The 19,111-nt window shown below is 56.3% G+C and overlaps 1 protein-coding gene across 3 annotated transcripts in view; it reads right to left on the bottom strand.

Annotated features, from left to right (window-relative positions):
- Nucleotides 1–1,507: 1,507 nt before the first annotated feature.
- HOMER2 (homer scaffold protein 2) overlaps nt 1,508–19,111 on the bottom strand; it is a 62,111-nt gene continuing 44,507 nt past the window's right edge. For all 3 annotated transcript variants that reach the window (XM_060179536.1, XM_007529576.3, XM_060179535.1), the window contains exons 4-9: nt 9,802–9,894; nt 7,651–7,790; nt 4,405–4,561; nt 3,593–3,703; nt 3,109–3,189; nt 1,508–2,369 (exon numbers count right to left, since the gene is read on the bottom strand). In XM_060179536.1, the coding sequence (XP_060035519.1) occupies nt 2,181–2,369; nt 3,109–3,189; nt 3,593–3,703; nt 4,405–4,561; nt 7,651–7,790; nt 9,802–9,894 (771 nt within the window). In that variant the 3' untranslated portion in view covers nt 1,508–2,180. The remainder of the gene's footprint in view (nt 2,370–3,108; nt 3,190–3,592; nt 3,704–4,404; nt 4,562–7,650; nt 7,791–9,801; nt 9,895–19,111) is intronic.

The raw sequence follows: 19,111 nt of genomic DNA on the forward strand, positions 1-19,111 counted from the left end.
GTCCTTGAGAGCTGTCCCATCATGCCTCCCCCCTCCAGATCCCCCTCTACCTGCGTGAGGTCCCCTAGGAGCTGGGGCTGGCCCTGCTTTCTGCAGGGTAGCACTCCTCAGGGTGCGAAGAGCTGGGAGCCCGGGGCACTGAGCCTTCACACCTGGGCAGGCCTCCTGGGGCAGGGTGCTGGGGCGCCCCCTTGCTTAATGACAAGTGAGGGGCACCTGTGCTGAAGCTGGACACCTACCCCCCTTGAACCAAGACTGGAAAGCTGCCCAGTGTCCACTAGCAGGGGCTTGAGGGCCCAGAGCTGTGAGCAGGCCGTCTGGATGAAGGACACTAGCCTCTGAAGAGGAAGTGGGGTGATCTGGAGCTCCATGTGGGGTTCCCGCTCCCGCCTCCTCTCCCCAGAGTCACAGGCCCTGGTCTCTCACCAGTTCCCCGCGGGCTGCTTGTCAGACCCTTCGGGCCAACGGACGCAGGCCAGGGCACTCCGCTGCCGGGACTCGCAGCTTTGACGAGGGCTCCGCTGCTTCTGGTGTTTTCTACAGTTCCACCACAAAACACGATGGCTCTCCAGAAGATGTCATCTGGGCCGTGTGGATCCCTCTGGACTGAGAAGCCATGGGACAGTGGGGGTGGCGGGCACCAGGGCAGCCAAGGCGTGCTGCTCGGGGTCCCGGCTGGCACTAGGTAGCTGCAGGCCCGTATGAGTCCTGAGTTCTGGGGAGGGGCATCGCCCCCGTCCCTGAGCAGCTGACCAGGCCTTCCCTTCCCATCTGTCAGGAGCCCAGGTGCCCCACGGATGCACCTGGTGCCCAGGTGGCCTGGGCCTTCTGCCTTCCTCACCAGTGCCAACTCCCTGCAGCACCTGTGAGTCCTCTGGGCACCCTCCCTTCCTCTCACTTACCCAAAGCCACCAGTCTCAAGTGTGTGAATCTTTCCAGAAAGGGAAGCTGTCCTAGTGGTTCTCAAAGTGCTTCCCATGTCAGGGACAGTAACCCTCTGGCCTGAGCACAGGGCACCTGCAGGCCCACTGAGGAACTCAGGGCACAGGGGGCAGCTCCGTTTCCAGAGTCCAGAGTGCTAACCATTACACTATGGAACCACACAAGCTCCGTTTCCAAATGTTTCCTCAGCGGGAACTGAGTGGCAAGGTCAACTGGGCAGAGCTTCCCCGTGCTGAGGCTGAAGGCTGCCAGCTTACTGCCCTCCCTGTCACGGGCCCGTGACTTCTCTCCCAACTCTCAGAACCCACCAGGGATCCTCTAACCCACGCCGGGAAGCACTGGACTCCCCAGTTCCCGGAAAGGTAGTTCCAGCGTCAGAGCCCTCGGGGGCAGGGAGCTGGGACCTGTCCAGCTGAGGCATCAGACCAACCTCCCCGGCCCCCCTCCAGGCCCACAGCCCCACCCAGTTCACCATTTTCGTGGAAACAAACAGCACACGTGTCCTCCGCAGCATCCGACAGACTCCACTGGGGCTGTGAGGAAGACGCCCACTTGCGCATCACCGTTTAGTCAAACAGATGTTTATTAAGCACCTACTGTGTGCCAGGCACTGTGCGAGGCACGCTCACTGTGCGCTGCTCAAAAACAAAATCAAGAGGGAGAGCGTTGTCACAACCCTACAAACGGGGCCTGGGGACAGGGGTGTAGGCGAGAAGGCACCCCCAAGATACTCCTTCTCTGCAGGGGATCTTCTCAATCTGGATTTGACTTGAGGGTCACCCAGCCCCACACCCCACACCCGACACCCCACACCCTGCTCCCCGCGGACCATTTCACGCGCAGCCGCGCTAAGCCGGAGACATTTGGGTATTTGGGTAGAAAACCCGTTTTCCAGTTTGCAACAGCCCTTGAGAAAGACACAAAGAACAGACACCCTGCCCTGACTGCGTAGACGGAAGGTAGACCGAGTTCTGGATTCCTGAGTCAGAATCGTCCTGGTGTCCTCAGCCGGCTAGGCCGCAGGAGGGGACAGCGGACGGCACAACTGGTTTGGGAACAAGACAGAAGCAGCGCCAGAGTCCTAGTCCCAGTCCTGCTGGTGTCACTGAGACTCAGGGCCCCTCCTGCTGGGGTCACCCCGGCGGGACCCGGCATGGCGCGCGCGTGTGCGCGTGCGCGTGTGTTTGTGTGTGTGTGTGTGTGTGTGTGTGTGTGTGTGTGTTCCCGGGACTCGGAGCCTAGCTGTCGGAACCCAGCCTGGAGAGGCCCCTGCGCAAGTCCTGCAGCCCGTCGATCTTGCCGTCCAGCACCTCCAGGGAGTTCTTCAGCCCCTCCTTCAGGCGGCGCTGCCGGTACTTGCTCTCCTCCATGTCCGACTTCAGGGACCGCACCTTGTCCTCCAGGTTCTGGTTGTCTCTCTCCGCCGCCTACAGGAAGCCAGAGGGAGCTTGGTCTGGAGGCGGTGAGGGGGGCTGCTGCTTCTCCTGCTGGCCGAGGCCGGTCTGCACCAGCTGTCCCAGCAGCAGGAGGCTGCTCCACAGGGCCTGCTGCTGCTGGCCCAGCCACAAGGGTGGCAAGTGACCGCCCTCTACAGGGCTTCCCAGCCCCAGCCCCAGGGGCCCAGCAGGCACCTTCCTATCTCCAATCTGGGACAAACGGGGGAGACTGCATGGTGGGTGCAGACTGGGGTCCCAGCCACTGGTCCTCAGCAAGGGGATGCGGCGAGGGATAGCAGTGGACACCATCACGCCAATGGCGTTGCCATGGAGACATGTAAGCTCCCCTGCCAGGCCGGCACTAGCAATGAGCCGCTGCTCTGCTGTCACGTGAGCCTCTGGGGCACAGACCGCCGGTATGGGGCCTGGCCTGAGAGAAGCACTTGGGGAACCCCAGGCCCAGTGGCTGCCTCTCTAGGGGGCTGCCCTTAGTCCTGCTGTCTCAGCCTGTAGCAGCTCTCAGCTCCCTACCCCCTCATACTCCTGAGATCCATAGAGGGTGGGAGAGAGCTGCCCCTGGGCTCAGGGCTCAGGGCTGGGGCAGGGCAGGGGTCAGGGTGCAGCAGGGGCCCTGGCGCAGTTTCCGCAGCCCTGCTCCAAGCAGGAAACTGCTCCTGTCCCACACATGTCCCACACATGCAGCCTGTGGCAACCACGGCCCCGGCCTCACCTCCAGCTTCTCAGAGACGTAGTCACACTGGGACATGAGCTGAGGGATGATTTCACTTTGCTTGCGAAGGTCTTTCAGCTCCTGCAGGAGATAGATTCAGAGGGGCACGTGGTGCATCCGTGAAGGGACCCCTGAGAGCAGCCATGCTAGGCGACAGAGTGGAGGGCTGGGCTGTGCACGCGGGCCACAGTGACGCGCAGGGCCACGCCCATTACGGTGGGGTGAGGCGGCCGGCACACCTACACTCCCTGCTTTGTGGAGAGGAAGCTGAGGGAGCCTCTGCCCTGAGGAGTCCTGTCCCCGACGGTGAACAGGGCTGGCGGCTCTTGCTGTACTCTGGATGAAAGATGGTCTAGAAAAGTCCCCGAGCATCCATCCTGACCGCCTCCATGCAGGGTCCAGGCAACTGCCTCCTGCCCGCAGCCGCCCACCTCGAGACGCCTCGAGACCCCAGGACTGGACGCCACTCAGGCAGTGCACTCACCGTCTCCTTTTCCTGGAGCTCCAGCTCCAGCTCCTCGATCCTCCTCTTCAGCTGCGAGTTCTTCTCCTTCTCTCGGTTGATCTCGCCGCACTGCTCATCCAGCTGGTCAATCTAACCAACGGCAGGAGACACTGTGCCCCAGCCCTCCCCACCCCACCGTGCTTTCTCCCACACTGGCAACAGGCTGACCCACGTACAGCCCCTCCCAGGGCTGTGAACAGCTCCCCCCAGGTGCTGCCTGCCCCGTCTGGCCTGCCCGAGATGCCCTTTTAAAGCAGCAGAGGCAGAAAGGCCCCCTGGGCTCGGGGTAGTCACTCTAGGCAGATGCTCGCTTGTCCAGAGGGGCTCCCGTCATCTCAGGCGTGCAAGCCAGCTGCACGGAGGTGCAGAAACAGGGACGAGGGGGCAGGGCGAGTGTGACGGCATCTCAGGTCAAGCTGAGCTACCCCAGGGTGGGTGTCAGAGGGGCCTGGCTGCGCACTCCCTGGAGGGCTGGGGCGGGGGTGCAGGCAGAGGCAGCAGGCCTGAGCAGGACCCCTTAGAAAGACACAGAGGCCCATCACTGCTGACCGGGGGAGGCATACAGGTGGCCCTGGTGGGTGATGGACCTTGTGGACATGGGAGCCTGCATGCTGGTGCGTGGGTGTGTCTCTTCAGGACACCAACTCTGTGACCCCCAGGCCGAGCCCTGCTGACTGTGACCCCCAGGCCGGGCCCTGCTGACTGTGATCCCCCAGGCCGGGCCCTGCTGGCTGTGACCCCCAGGCCGGGCCCTGCTGGCTGTGACCCCCCCCAGGCCGGCCGGCACCCACCTTGTTCCGAAGCCGGTCATTCTCATCGCGGCAGAGGGCTAACTGCCTCTTCCACTGCTCTGCGCTGGCGGCCGACTCCTGCAGCGCCGAGCTCAGCCGGGCGTTGCTCTCCCGCAGGGTCTGCAGCTCGGTCTCCCATTTCTTCACGTTGGCAGCACTGCAGGCATGCAGCCGGTCACTAGAAGGGTAGGGCCCCCGCACCGGGCCCACACCTTCTCCCCATGGTGGGCAGGACCCGAGTCCCAAGAGGGAATGACTGTGCCCTGGGGAGACGGCGCCAGCAGAGAAGGCGAGAAGGAAAGCCAGGCCCTCTGCTGCCCCGTCCCCTGGTCACGGTTCCTCTGGTCAGGGTCTTTCCAAATGAGCCTCAGGACAAAGGTGTGAAGCTTCAGGAGGCCCACGGGCCTTAGGACCTAGGTGACAAGGTCCCCAAAACCCCTCTCAGGAGCCCAGGGACCTGGGATCAACAAGAGCCCAGCTCCAAAACGGCAGTTCTGCTAGAATACGTATCTCCAGGCTCTGTGCGAACCCAGCTGTGAGAGCCCAGTACTCATGGTGGGGACAGAGGAGGCCCAGGACTGGGGACAGAACAGAGGAGGGCCGAGAACTCAGACAGGGAGAGAAGAGGCCCTCGCTTGCTTTGGGGTTTGTCTGCAGTGACGTATGCTCAGGACGAGTGCCGTGACAAGTTTCTGCTTCTAGACAGCACGGCTGGCCAGGGAGAGGCGGGCTCTGAAGGCCTGTCTCAGCTGTGCAGCTGCCTCTGAGTGACCTGCTCTGCCGTCAGCCTTGAGGATGGGGGTGTGATGGGAAGGGCACACTTCTGGCTCCAGCACACAGGCACCAGCAGACTGCCCTCCAGTCACCTGCCAAGTTGCTGCACTGTGCAAGCTCACATGGCCTGGCAGGAACGGTCGTGCCCACTGCTGTGGCTCTTCACAAAGCCACCATGGTTTGAAAACCTGTCACGCAGGGATGGTCTGCCCAGAGTCCTGTCCTCACAATACCCAACAAACTCTCTGTCCAGAGAAGGCGGCAGGATCTGGGGCCAAGCGTCCTTTCTGGAAGCCCTGCCAGGCTCTGAGCAGCTGGCTGGGGCCAGGGAGGGCCGGCTCTGAAGGGCAGGATGGTGTGGGGGGTTTACAAGCTGTGCAGCCTCAGCTTCCTCAGCTGGAAAGCGGGGGATTAACATGAGGTCACGCTCATTTAAATGAGGCAACTCAGGAAGGCAGCTTCTCAGTCTTCCGGAGGCTGGGGGAGCAGAGACCTGCCAGTCCCAGAGGACAGGGTCCCCGGGGGACAGGCATGTTCCCTACACACAGAGCAGCAGCCTGAGCAGTCAGTGCAGCCGAGGCCCCGCAGCCTCAGAGCTCTCTCACAGACGGCACTGTGCAGAGCCTACGGTTCAGCTTCAGGAAGGCTGACACTTTTTTAAACACCCAGACTTCCCAACAGAATACGCCTTTCAAGTGTTTGTGATTATTGCTGTTACTGCTATTCACCAATGGCCCCAAAGTTGTTTTTCTTCATCCAGATTGTGTGCACTTCCCAAGTTCACGCCTATGTATCCTACGGATTCTGTCAACACTACAAAGGCAATCTCTCCAAATACGTGGCGTCTCTTTAGGGCAGAGAAAAGGAACGGACCTTTGGTTGAAATTTTGTACGCTATACTTTTATTATATATTTTGATGTTCATGACACACTCTTACTAAGGATGAATGAGTGACTATTTATTTTTTTAAAAAACAAAGGGAGCAGGGCACCAAAGTAAAACCCTGGCAACTGGGCTTCCCGGCATGGCGGGGGTGGGGGTGGTGGTGGTTGGGATGGGACACAGTCTTTTGGTGGTGGGAATGGTGTTTATGTACACATTTCCACTATAGAGCCTATATTTCCCCCAGTCCTGGAACCTTAGGGTGGGGCCCACTTTCCTGCATGCTTCTCTCAATTCATATCAAATAATATTGCATCCGCCGATCGCAATCTAATCAACGCAACGAGTGCCACCCCAGCATGCTTCACTTCAGACTGTGACCAGAGACTTCAGGTGTGGAATGACAACCCTTCAGCTTCATTACTTGAGTGAGACCTTTCCTTTCATAGTATTCTCTAATTCCATTCCAGGTGGTCCACTCCCCAATAAAGTCCCCAAACCTAGATATAGACCAGGTCCCCTGAGATAGAGCATAGGTTCACACGTGTCTATAAACTAGGGAAAAATATATACCTGAAAGCAGAAGTACACAAGAGCCTGCAGGGAATACCCCCCAACACTTCATCTGCACTATTATAGTCTTTAGGTCCATGGTCATTCAACAATTTGTTTGGCTTTGTGTGTTAACTCTCTTTTCAGCCACCAGGTTCCGGATGCCAGCATGATGCCGACCAGACTTCCCTGGACAGACAACCCCACCAATGTGTCCTGGAGCTCAGCTTCCCCAGAGACCCACCCTACTAGGGAAAGAGAGAGGCAGGCTGGGAGTATGGACCGATCGGTCAACGCCCATGTTCAGCGGGGAAGCAATTACAGAAGCCAGACCTTCCACCTTCTGCATCCCACAATGACCCTGGGTCCATGCTCCCAGAGGGATAGAGAATGGGAAAGCTGTCAGGGGAGGGGATGGGATATGGAGATCGGGTGGTGGGAATTGTGTGGAGCTGTACCCCTCTTATCCTATGGTTTTGTTAATGTCTCCTTTCTTAAATTAAAATAAATAAATAAATAAAACAAAGGAAGATGAGGGCCGGACAGTGGCACAGCAGCTAAATGCATGTGTGGCCATCTTGCAGACCTGGCTCCACACTTCAGGTCCCCACCTGCAGGGGAGGACGTTTCACGAGCAGTAGAGCAGTGCTGCAGGTGTCTCTCTCACCCCCCCTCCTTATTTCTCTGTCTCTATCAGAGAAAAAGAAAAAGAGGGAAGAACTGGCTGCCAGGAGTGGTAGAGGCATCACACAAGCGCCAAGTCCCAGCAGTATTTCTGGGGGCAAAAAACAAGCAAAGAAACAAAAGCCACCAAGAAGGGAAGCAACCTAAGTGCAGGGACATATCCATCCCACGCACACAGGCTCCACAGGCCACGTGGATTGATAGTGACGGACAGGCAGCAGTCACCAGACACGTCGGCCCCTGCCTTGGGGACACAGCACGGGCTGCTATCAGCAGGACGTCCCCAGTCCCAACCTCTGAGGCCGGCGCCCCAGGAAGTGTGTGGCAGGCCTGGGCTCCGGGCCCTTGCTCACCTCTGCGTCAGCGCCATCTTGAGCTTGTTGTTCTCCGACTGGAGGAACGTGTCCGCCGGACCCGCATGGGAGGCCTTCTCGTCATCCGTCCCGTTGACACTGGACGCCTGAGCAGAAGGTGGGGTTTCACACCCAGATTCCTGACCAAAGGGAGTCACCTCCACACGTTACTGCTTGTCCTCACAGCAGAAGCACATCAGGCACACGGGGAAAGCGTGACCAGCACACCCACCAGAACCCAGCAAAGACCCACAGGTCAGACGCCCCAGAGCTGAGGAGAGGCCCGACAGCACCCGCCTTGTCATCTCCCCGGCTGAGCCCTAGGCCTGGACACCTGGCCTCCTTCAGGGACACACAGCAAGAGCCCCAGGTAAAGGGAGGAGGGACCGACTACAGGGGGCTAGAGGAGAGAGTGTAGAGCAGGCTGGGGAGACGGCACAGTGACTATGCAAAGACGTTCATGCCCGAAGCACCACAGGTCCCAGGTTCAATCCCCAGCACCCGCAGAAGGCAGAGCTGTCTGTGCAGTGGAGGGGCAGGCAGTGAGTGGTCATAAACCCCTACTTGTTAACGTGGACCAGTGGGTGCAAGAGGTTGCTTAGACTATTCTGTCTAGGCTTGCATACATTCAAAACAGCCATGTTAGAAAGTAAAGTTCTCATAAATCAGTGTGCAAAAAAGACAAGCACTTAAAAAAGGGGAAGGGCATACAACTGATGTTTTCTCAAGAAGACATGTATGGAATCAGTAAACAAACATTCCACCTCACTAGCACAGAGAACAAAATGAAAGGAGTCAGGAGGACATTCTTCTGTCAAATCGACAAGGCTTTGTGGGTGCAGGTGCGGGTGGGAAGGCCACTCAGGAGGCATCGGGACCGTGTGTTTCTACAGAGGGCAGGGTGTCTGAACCCACCTGCCACTTCAAGGTGAATCTTGTAGAGACCATCAAGTGTGCAAAGAGAAGCCAGACAGTCAAGAGGGCAGCGTTTATCTTAGTGAGTACAGAAACAACATGAATGCCTCCAGTGTCAGGAGTCACGAGGAGAAGTAGGGACACAAACACTGGACAAACACTAGAGGTCTAGCTATAGAAATCTAAGTTTTGGGGGTCGGGCAATAGCGCAGTGGGCTAAGCGCACGTGGCACAAAGTACAAGGACTGGTGTAAGGATCCCGGTTCGAGCCCCCGGCTCCCCACCTGCAGGGGAGTCGCTTCACAGGTGGTGAAGCAGGTCTGCAGGTGTCTGTCTTTCTCTCCCCCTCTCTGTCTTCCCCTCTTCTCTCCATTTCTTTCTGTCCTATCCAACAATCCATTTCTTTCTGTCCTATCCATCAATAACAACAATAATAACCACAAAAAGGCTACAGCAACAAGGGCAACAAAAGGGGAAAAAAACTTAAGTTTTAAAGAGATATTTGAAAATACAAAGAAATAATCAATGACGAGGAAAAATATGCTAAAAAGAACAGTATGAACATAGCAGACTTTACACCATGCAGACGTTCAAAATGTCCAGAGACACCGTGGCCAGAGCACACCTCTTCAGGGTCAGAGATGTGTACTAACTCTGACCTCAGCAGTCACTTCCTGTGAAGAAGATACAGGTAGGCCAGGAAGGGGAAATGCTAAGTGAAGGACAGCTACCAGGCAGTTCCACTCGTGTGGGGCACACACACAAGTAAAACCAAGGCACTTGTGGGGAAAGGCCACCAAACCATCTCTTGGACTTTGTGAGAACCATGGTGGTTATAGGGAAGGACACAGAGCTTACATTTGCCAGTAGGGGTGTGTAGTTTTATACGGAAATCTTTTAGTTTTGCAAAACTCTGTTAAATCACTAAGAGCTAACCCATGCCTGGGCAGAGAGACAGCTCACCAGGTGGAGCAAAGCCTCACCGTGTCTGGGACAACTACACCAGGGGGAGCCCCCTCCCTCTCTCTCTCTCTCTGCCTTTCTTTCTCTCTCTCTGAAAAAGCTGAGTCAGGAGAGTGAAATGACACACATAGGAGTTCCAACTCTGAAAAGAACGTCTCCCTTCTGGAAAAGCACCACCGTCTCCCAGAGCCTGCTGCCTCCGCCTCGCCTGCTCAGGAATGTGAGACTCAGTCAGGACCACTCTCAGACTCACTCCACAGGCAAAGCACTTACTTGGGAGTGATCACTTGAGGTCTCGGTTTTGTCCTGGGACTTGTCTCGGGCTAGTCTGGCAGCTTCTTTGACTTCCTGGAATTTCTCTGCAAACTGGACACGGAGAACGATTGTTAAGATCTGTCCCAGCCTTGTGCATATGGAGCTGACAGTCCTGCCTTCAGCTTAGGTATACAGAGCTGATGTACAGGATCCAACTGGTTAAGTGCTCACATCACAGTGCACAAGGACCTGAGTTCAAGCCTCTGGTCCCCACCTGCAGGGGGAAGGCTTCAAGAGTGGTGAAGCAGGGCTGCAGGTGTCTGTCTCTCCCTCTCTCTCTTCCCTTCCCTTTTCACTCTCTCTCTGTCTCTATCTAATAAATAAATGAAATCAAAGAAAGAATCCACCTGCGTTATTCTCTCTCAGCCCTGTGCATGCGGAGTAGACATTCAGAGCCACTTTACTGCAATCATTCCAAGTCAATAAGTCTTGTTCTGATACACAAGGATTATTCCATTTGAGGTTTTAAAAAAAAAAGAACACAAGGACTGGTCTTCCTAACATGGGACCAGTTTGGGTCCAAGATCAGTGTGATGAAGGGGTATTTAAAACAAAAGCAAGAAACCACATTTAGCTACAGTCCAGAGTCCGTAGAAATATCTTAATATCTGGGGCCAGGTGGTGGCACACCCGGTTGAGTGCAGGACTTGGGTTTAAGCCCCTACTCCCCACCTGCAGGGGGGAAGCTGCATGAGTGGTGAAGCAGGGCTGCAGGTCTCTCTCTCTCTCTTTCCCCTCCCTTCTCAATGTCTTTGTCTCTGTCCAAAGGAAATTTAAAAAATATTAAAAAACAAGAAAATATTCTCATTTCTATGGAAAGAGCTAAGAAGTCTTCCAAGCCACTGCCATGAAAAACAAAAGCACCCAAAAGCTGGGGGAAGGAAGTGTTAAGAGTTTAAAGTTATAAAAAGACTACAAGGGAGTCAGGCGGTGGCGCAGCAGGTTAAGCGCATGTGGCGCAAAACGCAAGTGCCGCAAAGCCCAAAGACCAGCGTAAGGATCCTGGTTCAAGCCCCCGGCTCCACCTGCAGGGGAGTCACTTCACAGGCGGTGAAGCAGGTCTGCAGGTGTCTGTCTTTCTCTCCCCCTCTCTGTCTTCCCCTCCTCTCTCCATTTCCCTCTGTCCTATCCAAAAACAACAACATCAATATCAACAACAATAATAACTTCAACAATAAAACAACAAGGGCAACAAAAGGGAATAAATAAATATTTTTTTAAAAAGATTACAAAATGCAAAAGGTCTACAGCAAGTACATGAGGAACACTGGAATACTTAAGGAGGGCTGTTTCTGTCCTCAGAGGCACTCTGAGTCTGCAGATTTGGTTCACATTAAAGCGAGTAGGAGTAAAAAGGAAATTTCGGAAAATAAGCTTAAAATGTATGAGCGTAGGATAAGTCCTAGCAAACAAAATTTAAATAATCACAGGGGCCAGGTGGTAGCACAGCAGGTTAAGCGCACATGGCATGAAGTGCAAGGACCGGCATAAGGATCCTGGTTCGAGCCTCCGGCTCCCCAACTGCAGATGGGTTGCCTCACAAGCAGTGAAGCAAGTCTGTAGGTGTCTGTCTTTCTCTCCTCCTCTCTGCCTTCCCCTCCTTTCTCCATTTCTCTCTGTCTTATCCAACAACAACAACAATAACAACAATAAACAAGGGTAACAAAAGGGAAAAAAATTAAATAATCACTTTAAATACCCCCAGAGAGATAAGAATAGGGAAGTGTCCAATGGAGGGGATGGGACACAGAACTCTGGTGGTGGGAACTGTGTGGAATTGTTTTTTAAATTATTTATTATTATTTTTTTCTTGCTTCCAGGTTATTGCTAGGTTTATTGCTGGGGCTCAGTGCCTGCACTACAAACCCACTCCTCCTGGAGGCCATTTTTTCCATTTTGTTGCCCTTGTTTATTGTTGCTATTGTTATTATTGTTGTTGTTAGTATTATTGTTGTTATTGCTGTTGTGGTTGTTGGATAGGACAGAGAAATGGAGAGAGGAGGGGAAGACAAAGAGAGGGGGAGAGAAAGACAGACACCTGCAGACCTGCTTCACTGCTTGTGAAGTGACCTCCCTGCAGGTGGGGAGCCAGGGGCTTGAACCGGGATCCTTGCACCGGTCCTTATGCTTTGCACCACGTGTGCTTAACCAGCTGTGCCACCCACCGCCCGGTACCCATGGAACTGTAATCCTCTTATCCCACAGTCTTGTTGATCATCATTAAATCACTAACAACAACAACAACTGGTGTCATATTAGAGCCAGGCAGTGATGTTCCCAGACCCCATCTGCAGGGGGAAGCTTCACGGATGCTGAAGCAGGGCTGCAAGTCCCTCTCTCTCTCTCTCTCCTTCTCTATCTCCCTCTCAATTTCTCTTTGTCTCCATTAAAAAAGGGGTGGGAGCTGGGCAGTGGTGCCCCTGGTAAAGTGCATATGTCACCACGGGCAAGGACCCAGGTTCAAGCCCCTGGTCCCCACCTGCAGGGAGGAAGCTTCATGAGTATGAAGCAGGTCTATGGTTGTCTCTCTGTCTCTCTCCTAATTTCTCTCTGTCTGTATCCAATAGATAAGTACATTTTTAAAGGCCACCAGAAGCAGTGGGCATTGTGTAGGCACTGAGTTTCGGTGATAATCCTGGTGGCAATAAAAAATAAATAAATATCATATTAACAGATTAAGAATGAGATGGATCCAGGCATTTATATAAAGTAACAACCTGTGGTCCGGGAGGTGGCGCAGTGGTAAGCTTTGGACTCTTGAGCATGAGGTCCCGAGTTCAATCCCCGGCAGTACATGTGCCAGAGTGATGTCTGGTTCTTTCTCATAAATAAATAAAATCTTAAAAAAAAAAAAAAAAGTAACAGCCTTGGGAGAGAACCACTGCAGTTTCTGATGGAGGAATGGGGACACAGAACTCTGCTGGCGGGATCAGTGTGGAATTAGACTCCTGTTATTTTGTGGTTTTGTAAACTAATATTAAATCACTAATAAAAAGGTGACAGAGAAGAAAGCTTAAGTTAATGGGGAAGATTATTCAACACATGACAACTCCGTGGAATTTTTCTATGGAAAATACATACAGGAATGAATATAAAACTTTGGCAAAATAACTTACTTATGAGTGAAGGGGTTATATATTTTTAATCAAAGCTTAAAAAAAACAGACAACCTGGAAACGGGGGGTGGGGTGGGGTGGGGTGGGGTGGGCGTGGTGGGGGAGCTCACCAGGCAGAGTGCACATGTTGCTATGCACAAGGACCCAGGCTCAAGCCCTGGAGCCAGCCACATGCCAGCCCCCCACAGGTGAGGCTTCACAAGCAGTGGAGTGGTGCTGCTACCTCTCCTTGCTCGGTTTCCCCTCTGTCTGAAGAGGAGGCCCCTGGGGGTGGCAGGACTGTGCAGGCATGAAGCTCCAGCAGAAAACCTGGAGGCAAAAATAAAACCTGGAAATGGAATCCCCCCACCTTCTGCTACAGAGTGAGAGGGTAGTGTTTAGAACTTGGGAGAAATAAAAGGAAACCACAAAACTGGCAAATAACTACATAAATTAAAGGTTCTGACTACAAAGTGTGTGTGTGTGTGTGTGTGTGTGTGTGTGTGTGTGTGTGTGTGTGTGACCTAAATTAGACAAGAAACAACGGCCGGGGGGGGGGGGGTGTCTCTCCAGCTCGGCAAGTACAGAAAACAGGGGGTATACTCGTCAGCACAGAAGGAGACAAAACCCCAAGGAACAAATGGCACAATTCCTGAATAGAAAACATGACACGTAAGAGAGAACAAGTAAGCAGCACGCAGAAAAGATGGCTCAGTCTCTCTGGAAACGCAAATCAAAGTAATGAGGCCCCTTCTCTCCCTGCGAAGCGAAGCTAAGCCAGAAACGGCGGTCAGCCCAGCACTGCCACAGGGCAGGGAGGCTGGGGTGGCGGGGAGCCTGGGCACCGCCCGCAGAGCAGCAATCTGCCGCACGTGGCACGTGTCCTCGTGAGCAACGTTCGCGCCACTGACCTGCTGATAGCACGTCTGGGAAATTACTCTGTGGAAATAATTGAGGGTATGGAAAAGGGAAAAAGAGCTTCCAGGATAAAAATGCTAGTCCCAGCATTCTCTGAATAGTGAAAGGATGGAAGCACCCTGGAGGCTGTGAGGATGATGGGGAATGTCCCTCCCAGGCTCCACCTGTGGGAAGAAAGGCTGCCAGCGAGGCTGCTGAAGGACTGTCTGGAGAGACACCGTCCCCAAGACCCGACCTTCCTAGCATTCCCCATTGACTATATTTAAGAAACATGCGTATGAAATTAGAATGCAACGCAATTCAGAGAGCGCTTTAAAAGATGTATTCATTAATTTTCATGAGGCGCACACGCGCCAGAGCACCACTCAGCTCTGGAGTAAGGTGGTGTCAGGGGCTGAACCCGGGGCCTCTGGTGTCTCCAACATACGGCGCTCTCTCCCCAGTAGGAAGAAGCTCTTTCCTGACCAGAGACAAGCAGTATTCGGATGTTTTCATGTCTGCATATATGTACCCATCAAGCATGTTTCTTCTTAGAAAAGGAGACATTGCTTGTGTCATTTTATAGCCGCTTCTGAAGTGAACAGTGTGGCTTCACGATTTACGCCATTCTGTGGCCTTGCACTGTGCCTCGCCTGCCAGCGGGCTCTCGCTGGGGAGACGGTGTGTGTAGCCAGCTTCCTTCTGCTGTGCATGCAGGCTGCTCCCTGGCTCGCTCTTGCTATTATAAAGGAGACTTCAAGGAAAACTCTGCTACCTAAATACTACGCTACGACACAGCTTCAGAAAAGACGTTACGAATGAACACATGCAGCCAAGGACACTACAACCTCAGCGGCTTCTGAAACACAAGGCAAGTCTCAGGCCTTGACACTGCAGGGCCATCTCCTGCACTTGGCATCTGAATCAGCAGCGTCACGGCCTTCACTGCGGGAGAGAATGCAAGGCCACTGCTTGACCCCTGAAGAGAGTGGCAGCCACTACGGTCTCTTTCTTTCCTTTCCTCCCTCTCTCCCTTCCTTCACCAGAGCTCTGCTCACCTCTGGATCACGGCAGTGCAGGAGGTTGATTCTGGGACCTCAGAGGCTCAGGTATGAGTGTCTCTTTGCAGAACCGTCATGCTCTCACCCACCACTGCTATCTTTTTTTTAAAAAATCTTTATTTACGGGATAGAGACAGCCAGAAATCAAGAGGGAGGGGGGATAGAGAGGAAGAGAGACAGAGAGAGACCTGCAGCCCTGCTTCACCACTCGTGAAGCTTTCCCCCTGCAGGTGGGAACCGGGGACTCAAACCTGGGTCCTTGTGCATTGTAACATGTGTGCTCAACCAGGTGCGCCACCACCCGCCCCGCCGTCCCCCCCCCACTATCTCTTTATTCAAAATCCATTTGTGGTTTTTTTTTCCCCTTCTCTTAAGACAATTTCAAATTTGTCTGGGACAAATTCCTAGGTGGTGGGTAAAGTACATTAATCTAAAATGATTATGGTAACCGGGGGCCGGGCGGTAGTGCAGTGGGTTAAGCGCACATGGTGCAAAGTGCAAGGACCTGCGTGAGGATCCCGGTTTGAGCCCCCGGCTCCTCATTTTGCAGGGGGGTCGTTTCACAAGTGGTGAGGCAGGTCTGCACATATCTATCTTTCTCGCTCCCTCTCTACCTCCCCAACCCCTTTCAATTTCTCTCTGTCCTACCCCAAAAAAAGAAAAAAAAAGAAAGAAAAAGGCCACAGGAGCAGTGGATTCGAAGCTATCTGAGTCCCAGCAATAACCCTGAAGGCAAAATAAGTAAATTAAAAAGATGGTCATGGTTGCCTGCCCCCTGGACATTTGATTTTGCTGGGGGTGTGGGAGGAGCACCTCAAAGGCAGGACTGGTGGCGAGACAAGGACATGGGGCTTTGCTGGGACGCTGTCTCCTGGCTGTGAAGGCCGCTGTGATGGGCAGAGCTAGGAAGCCACCTTTCTACCACGAGGGAAGGCCAGCAAAAGCAAAACCACCTCACACCCATCATCAGGGAACCACGTACCGAGGCCGACAGGCACCTGCCTCAGGAACAGGGAAGCACCTGCAGCCTACACATATCCAGTGGGACATGACCACTCCAACCAGCTGGCCCTGAGCTCAGGAGAGAGGGAGGAGACCGGCCGGGTCCCACCAACACAGAACGCTAAGGCCCTGACTCGAGGGCACTCGCCTGAGGACAGACAGCAAGAGTGAAACAGGACAGAAGCAAATGCTGTGCATGGCAGGGCTGAGACGGATCCTCACACGGGCCCGTCACAACACCCCGGGCGGCTTCCCCCACAGCGGCACATGGCTCCTCCCACAACAGCACACACGCCGGGACACGCTCTCTCCACGCCAGCACACGCTCCCTCCATGCCAGGACACGCTCTCTCCACGCCAGCACATGCTCCCCCCACACCGGGACACGCTCTCTCCACGCCAGCACACGCTCCCTCCACACCAGGACACGCTCTCTCCACGCCAGCACACGCTCCCCCCACACCGGGACACGCTCTCTCCACGCCAGCACACGCTCCCTCCACGCCGGGACACGCTCTCTCCACGCCAGCACACGCTCCCTCCACGCCGGGACACGCTCTCTCCACGCCAGCACACGCTCCCCCCACGCCGGGACACGCTCTCTCCACGCCAGCACACGCTCCCCCCACGCCGGGACACGCTCCCTCCACGCCGGGACACGCTCTCTCCACGCCAGCACACGCTCCCCCCACACCGGGACACGCTCTCTCCACGCCAGCACACGCTCCCTCCACGCCGGGACACGCTCTCTCCACGCCAGCACACGCTCCCTCCACACCGGGACACGCTCTCTCCACGCCAGCACACGCTCCCTCCACACCGGGACACGCTCTCTCCACGCCAGCACACGCTCCCTCCACACCGGGACACGCTCTCTCCACGCCAGCACACGCTCCCTCCACGCCGGGACACGCTCTCTCCACGCCAGCACACGCTCCCTCCACGCCGGGACACGCTCTCTCCACGCCAGCACACGCTCCCTCCACGCCGGGACACGCTCTCTCCACGCCAGCACACGCTCCCTCCACGCCGGGACACGCTCTCTCCACGCCAGCACACGCTCCCTCCACGCCGGGACACGCTCTCTCCACGCCAGCACACGCTCCCCCCACGCCGGGACACGCTCCCTCCACGCCGGGACACGCTCTCTCCACGCCAGCACACGCTCCCCCCACACCGGGACACGCTCTCTCCACGCCAGCACACGCTCCCCCCATGCCGGGACACGCTCTCTCCACGCCAGCACACGCTCCCCCCACGCCGGGACACGCTCCCCCCACGCCAGGACACGCTCTCTCCACGCCAGCACACGCTCCCCCCACACCGGGACACGCTCCCTCCACACCGGGACACGCTCTCTCCACGCCAGCACACGCTTCCTCCACGCCGGGACACGCTCTCTCCACGCCGGGACACGCTCTCTCCACGCCAGCACACGCTCCCTCCACGCCAGGACACGCTCTCTCCACGCCAGCACACGCTCCCTCCACGCCGGGACACGCTCTCTCCACGCCAGCACACGCTCCCCCCACACCGGGACACGCTCTCTCCACGCCAGCACACGCTCCCCCCACACCGGGACACGCTCTCTCCACGCCAGCACACGCTCCCTCCACGCCGGGACACGCTCTCTCCACGCCAGCACACGCTCCCCCCACACCGGGACACGCTCTCTCCACGCCAGCACACGCTCCCTCCACGCCGGGACACGCTCTCTCCACGCCAGCACACGCTCCCCCACACCGGGACACGCTCTCTCCACGCCAGCACACGCTCCCTCCACGCCGGGACACGCTCTCTCCACGCCAGCACACGCTCCCTCCACGCCGGGACACGCTCTCTCCACGCCAGCACACGCTCCCCCCACACCGGGACACGCTCTCTCCACGCCAGCACACGCTCCCTCCACGCCGGGACACGCTCTCTCCACGCCAGCACACGCTCCCCCCACGCCGGGACACGCTCTCTCCACGCCAGCACACGCTCCCTCCACGCCGGGACACGCTCTCTCCACGCCAGCACACGCTCCCCCCACACCGGGACACGCTCTCTCCACGCCAGCACACGCTCCCTCCACGCCGGGACACGCTCTCTCCACGCCAGCACACGCTCCCTCCACGCCGGGACACGCTCTCTCCACGCCAGCACACGCTCCCCCCACACCGGGACACGCTCTCTCCACGCCAGCACACGCTCCCTCCACGCCGGGACACGCTCTCTCCACGCCAGCACACGCTCCCCCCACACCGGGACACGCTCTCTCCACGCCAGCACACGCTCCCTCCACGCCGGGACACGCTCTCTCCACGCCAGCACACGCTCCCCCCACGCCGGGACACGCTCCCTCCACGCCGGGACACGCTCTCTCCACGCCAGCACACGCTCCCCCCACGCCGGGACACGCTCTCTCCACGCCAGCACACGCTCTCCCCACGCCAGGACACGCTCTCTCCACGCCAGCAACGCTCCCCCCACGCCGGGACACGCTCTCTCCACGCCAGCAATGCTCCCCCCACGCCGGGACACGCTCTCTCCACGCCAGCACACGCTCCCTCCACACCGGGACAGCTCTCTCCACGCCAGCACACGCTCCCTCCACGCCGGGACACGCTCTCTCCACGCCAGCAACGCTCCCCCCACGCCGGGACACGCTCTCTCCACGCCAGCACACGCTCCCCCCACAGCAAGATACACTCCCCCCACAGCGGGACAGGGCCCCTCCTTGTCGGAACACTCTCCCCCCACGCAGGACACGCTTCTTCCCGGCTGTCGGGGATGTGAGGAGCAGCCCGCCGGGGCCTCTCAAGGTCAGCAGCCAGGTGAATCTGTTCTCTCACAACTGGCTCATCCTGTTGTGCGTCTCACAAGCTTTTCTTTTTGTTGGAGCTGCAAGGCCCTTTTCCACACACATGAAGCAGGTCCGCTCTGCCAAGTGGGTGGGAGCTGCTATTATTTTTGGCAAGTCTGTGGAACGAGCAGGAAGTCCCGGTGCACCACTGTGCGGCCCACATTCTTTTTTAATTTTTTTAAAAAATTATTTATTTATTTTCCCTTTTGTTGCCCTTGTTCTTTTTCATTGTTGTGGTTATTATTGTTGTTATTGATGCTGTCGTTGTATAGGACAGAGAGAAATGGAGAGAGGAGGGGAAGACAGAGAAGGGGAGAGAAAGACAGACACCTGCAGACCTGCTTCACCGCCTGTGAAGTGACTCC

Source organism: Erinaceus europaeus, chromosome 20 (assembly GCF_950295315.1).
Source record: "Erinaceus europaeus chromosome 20, mEriEur2.1, whole genome shotgun sequence".
Lineage (NCBI taxonomy): Eukaryota > Metazoa > Chordata > Mammalia > Eulipotyphla > Erinaceidae > Erinaceus > Erinaceus europaeus.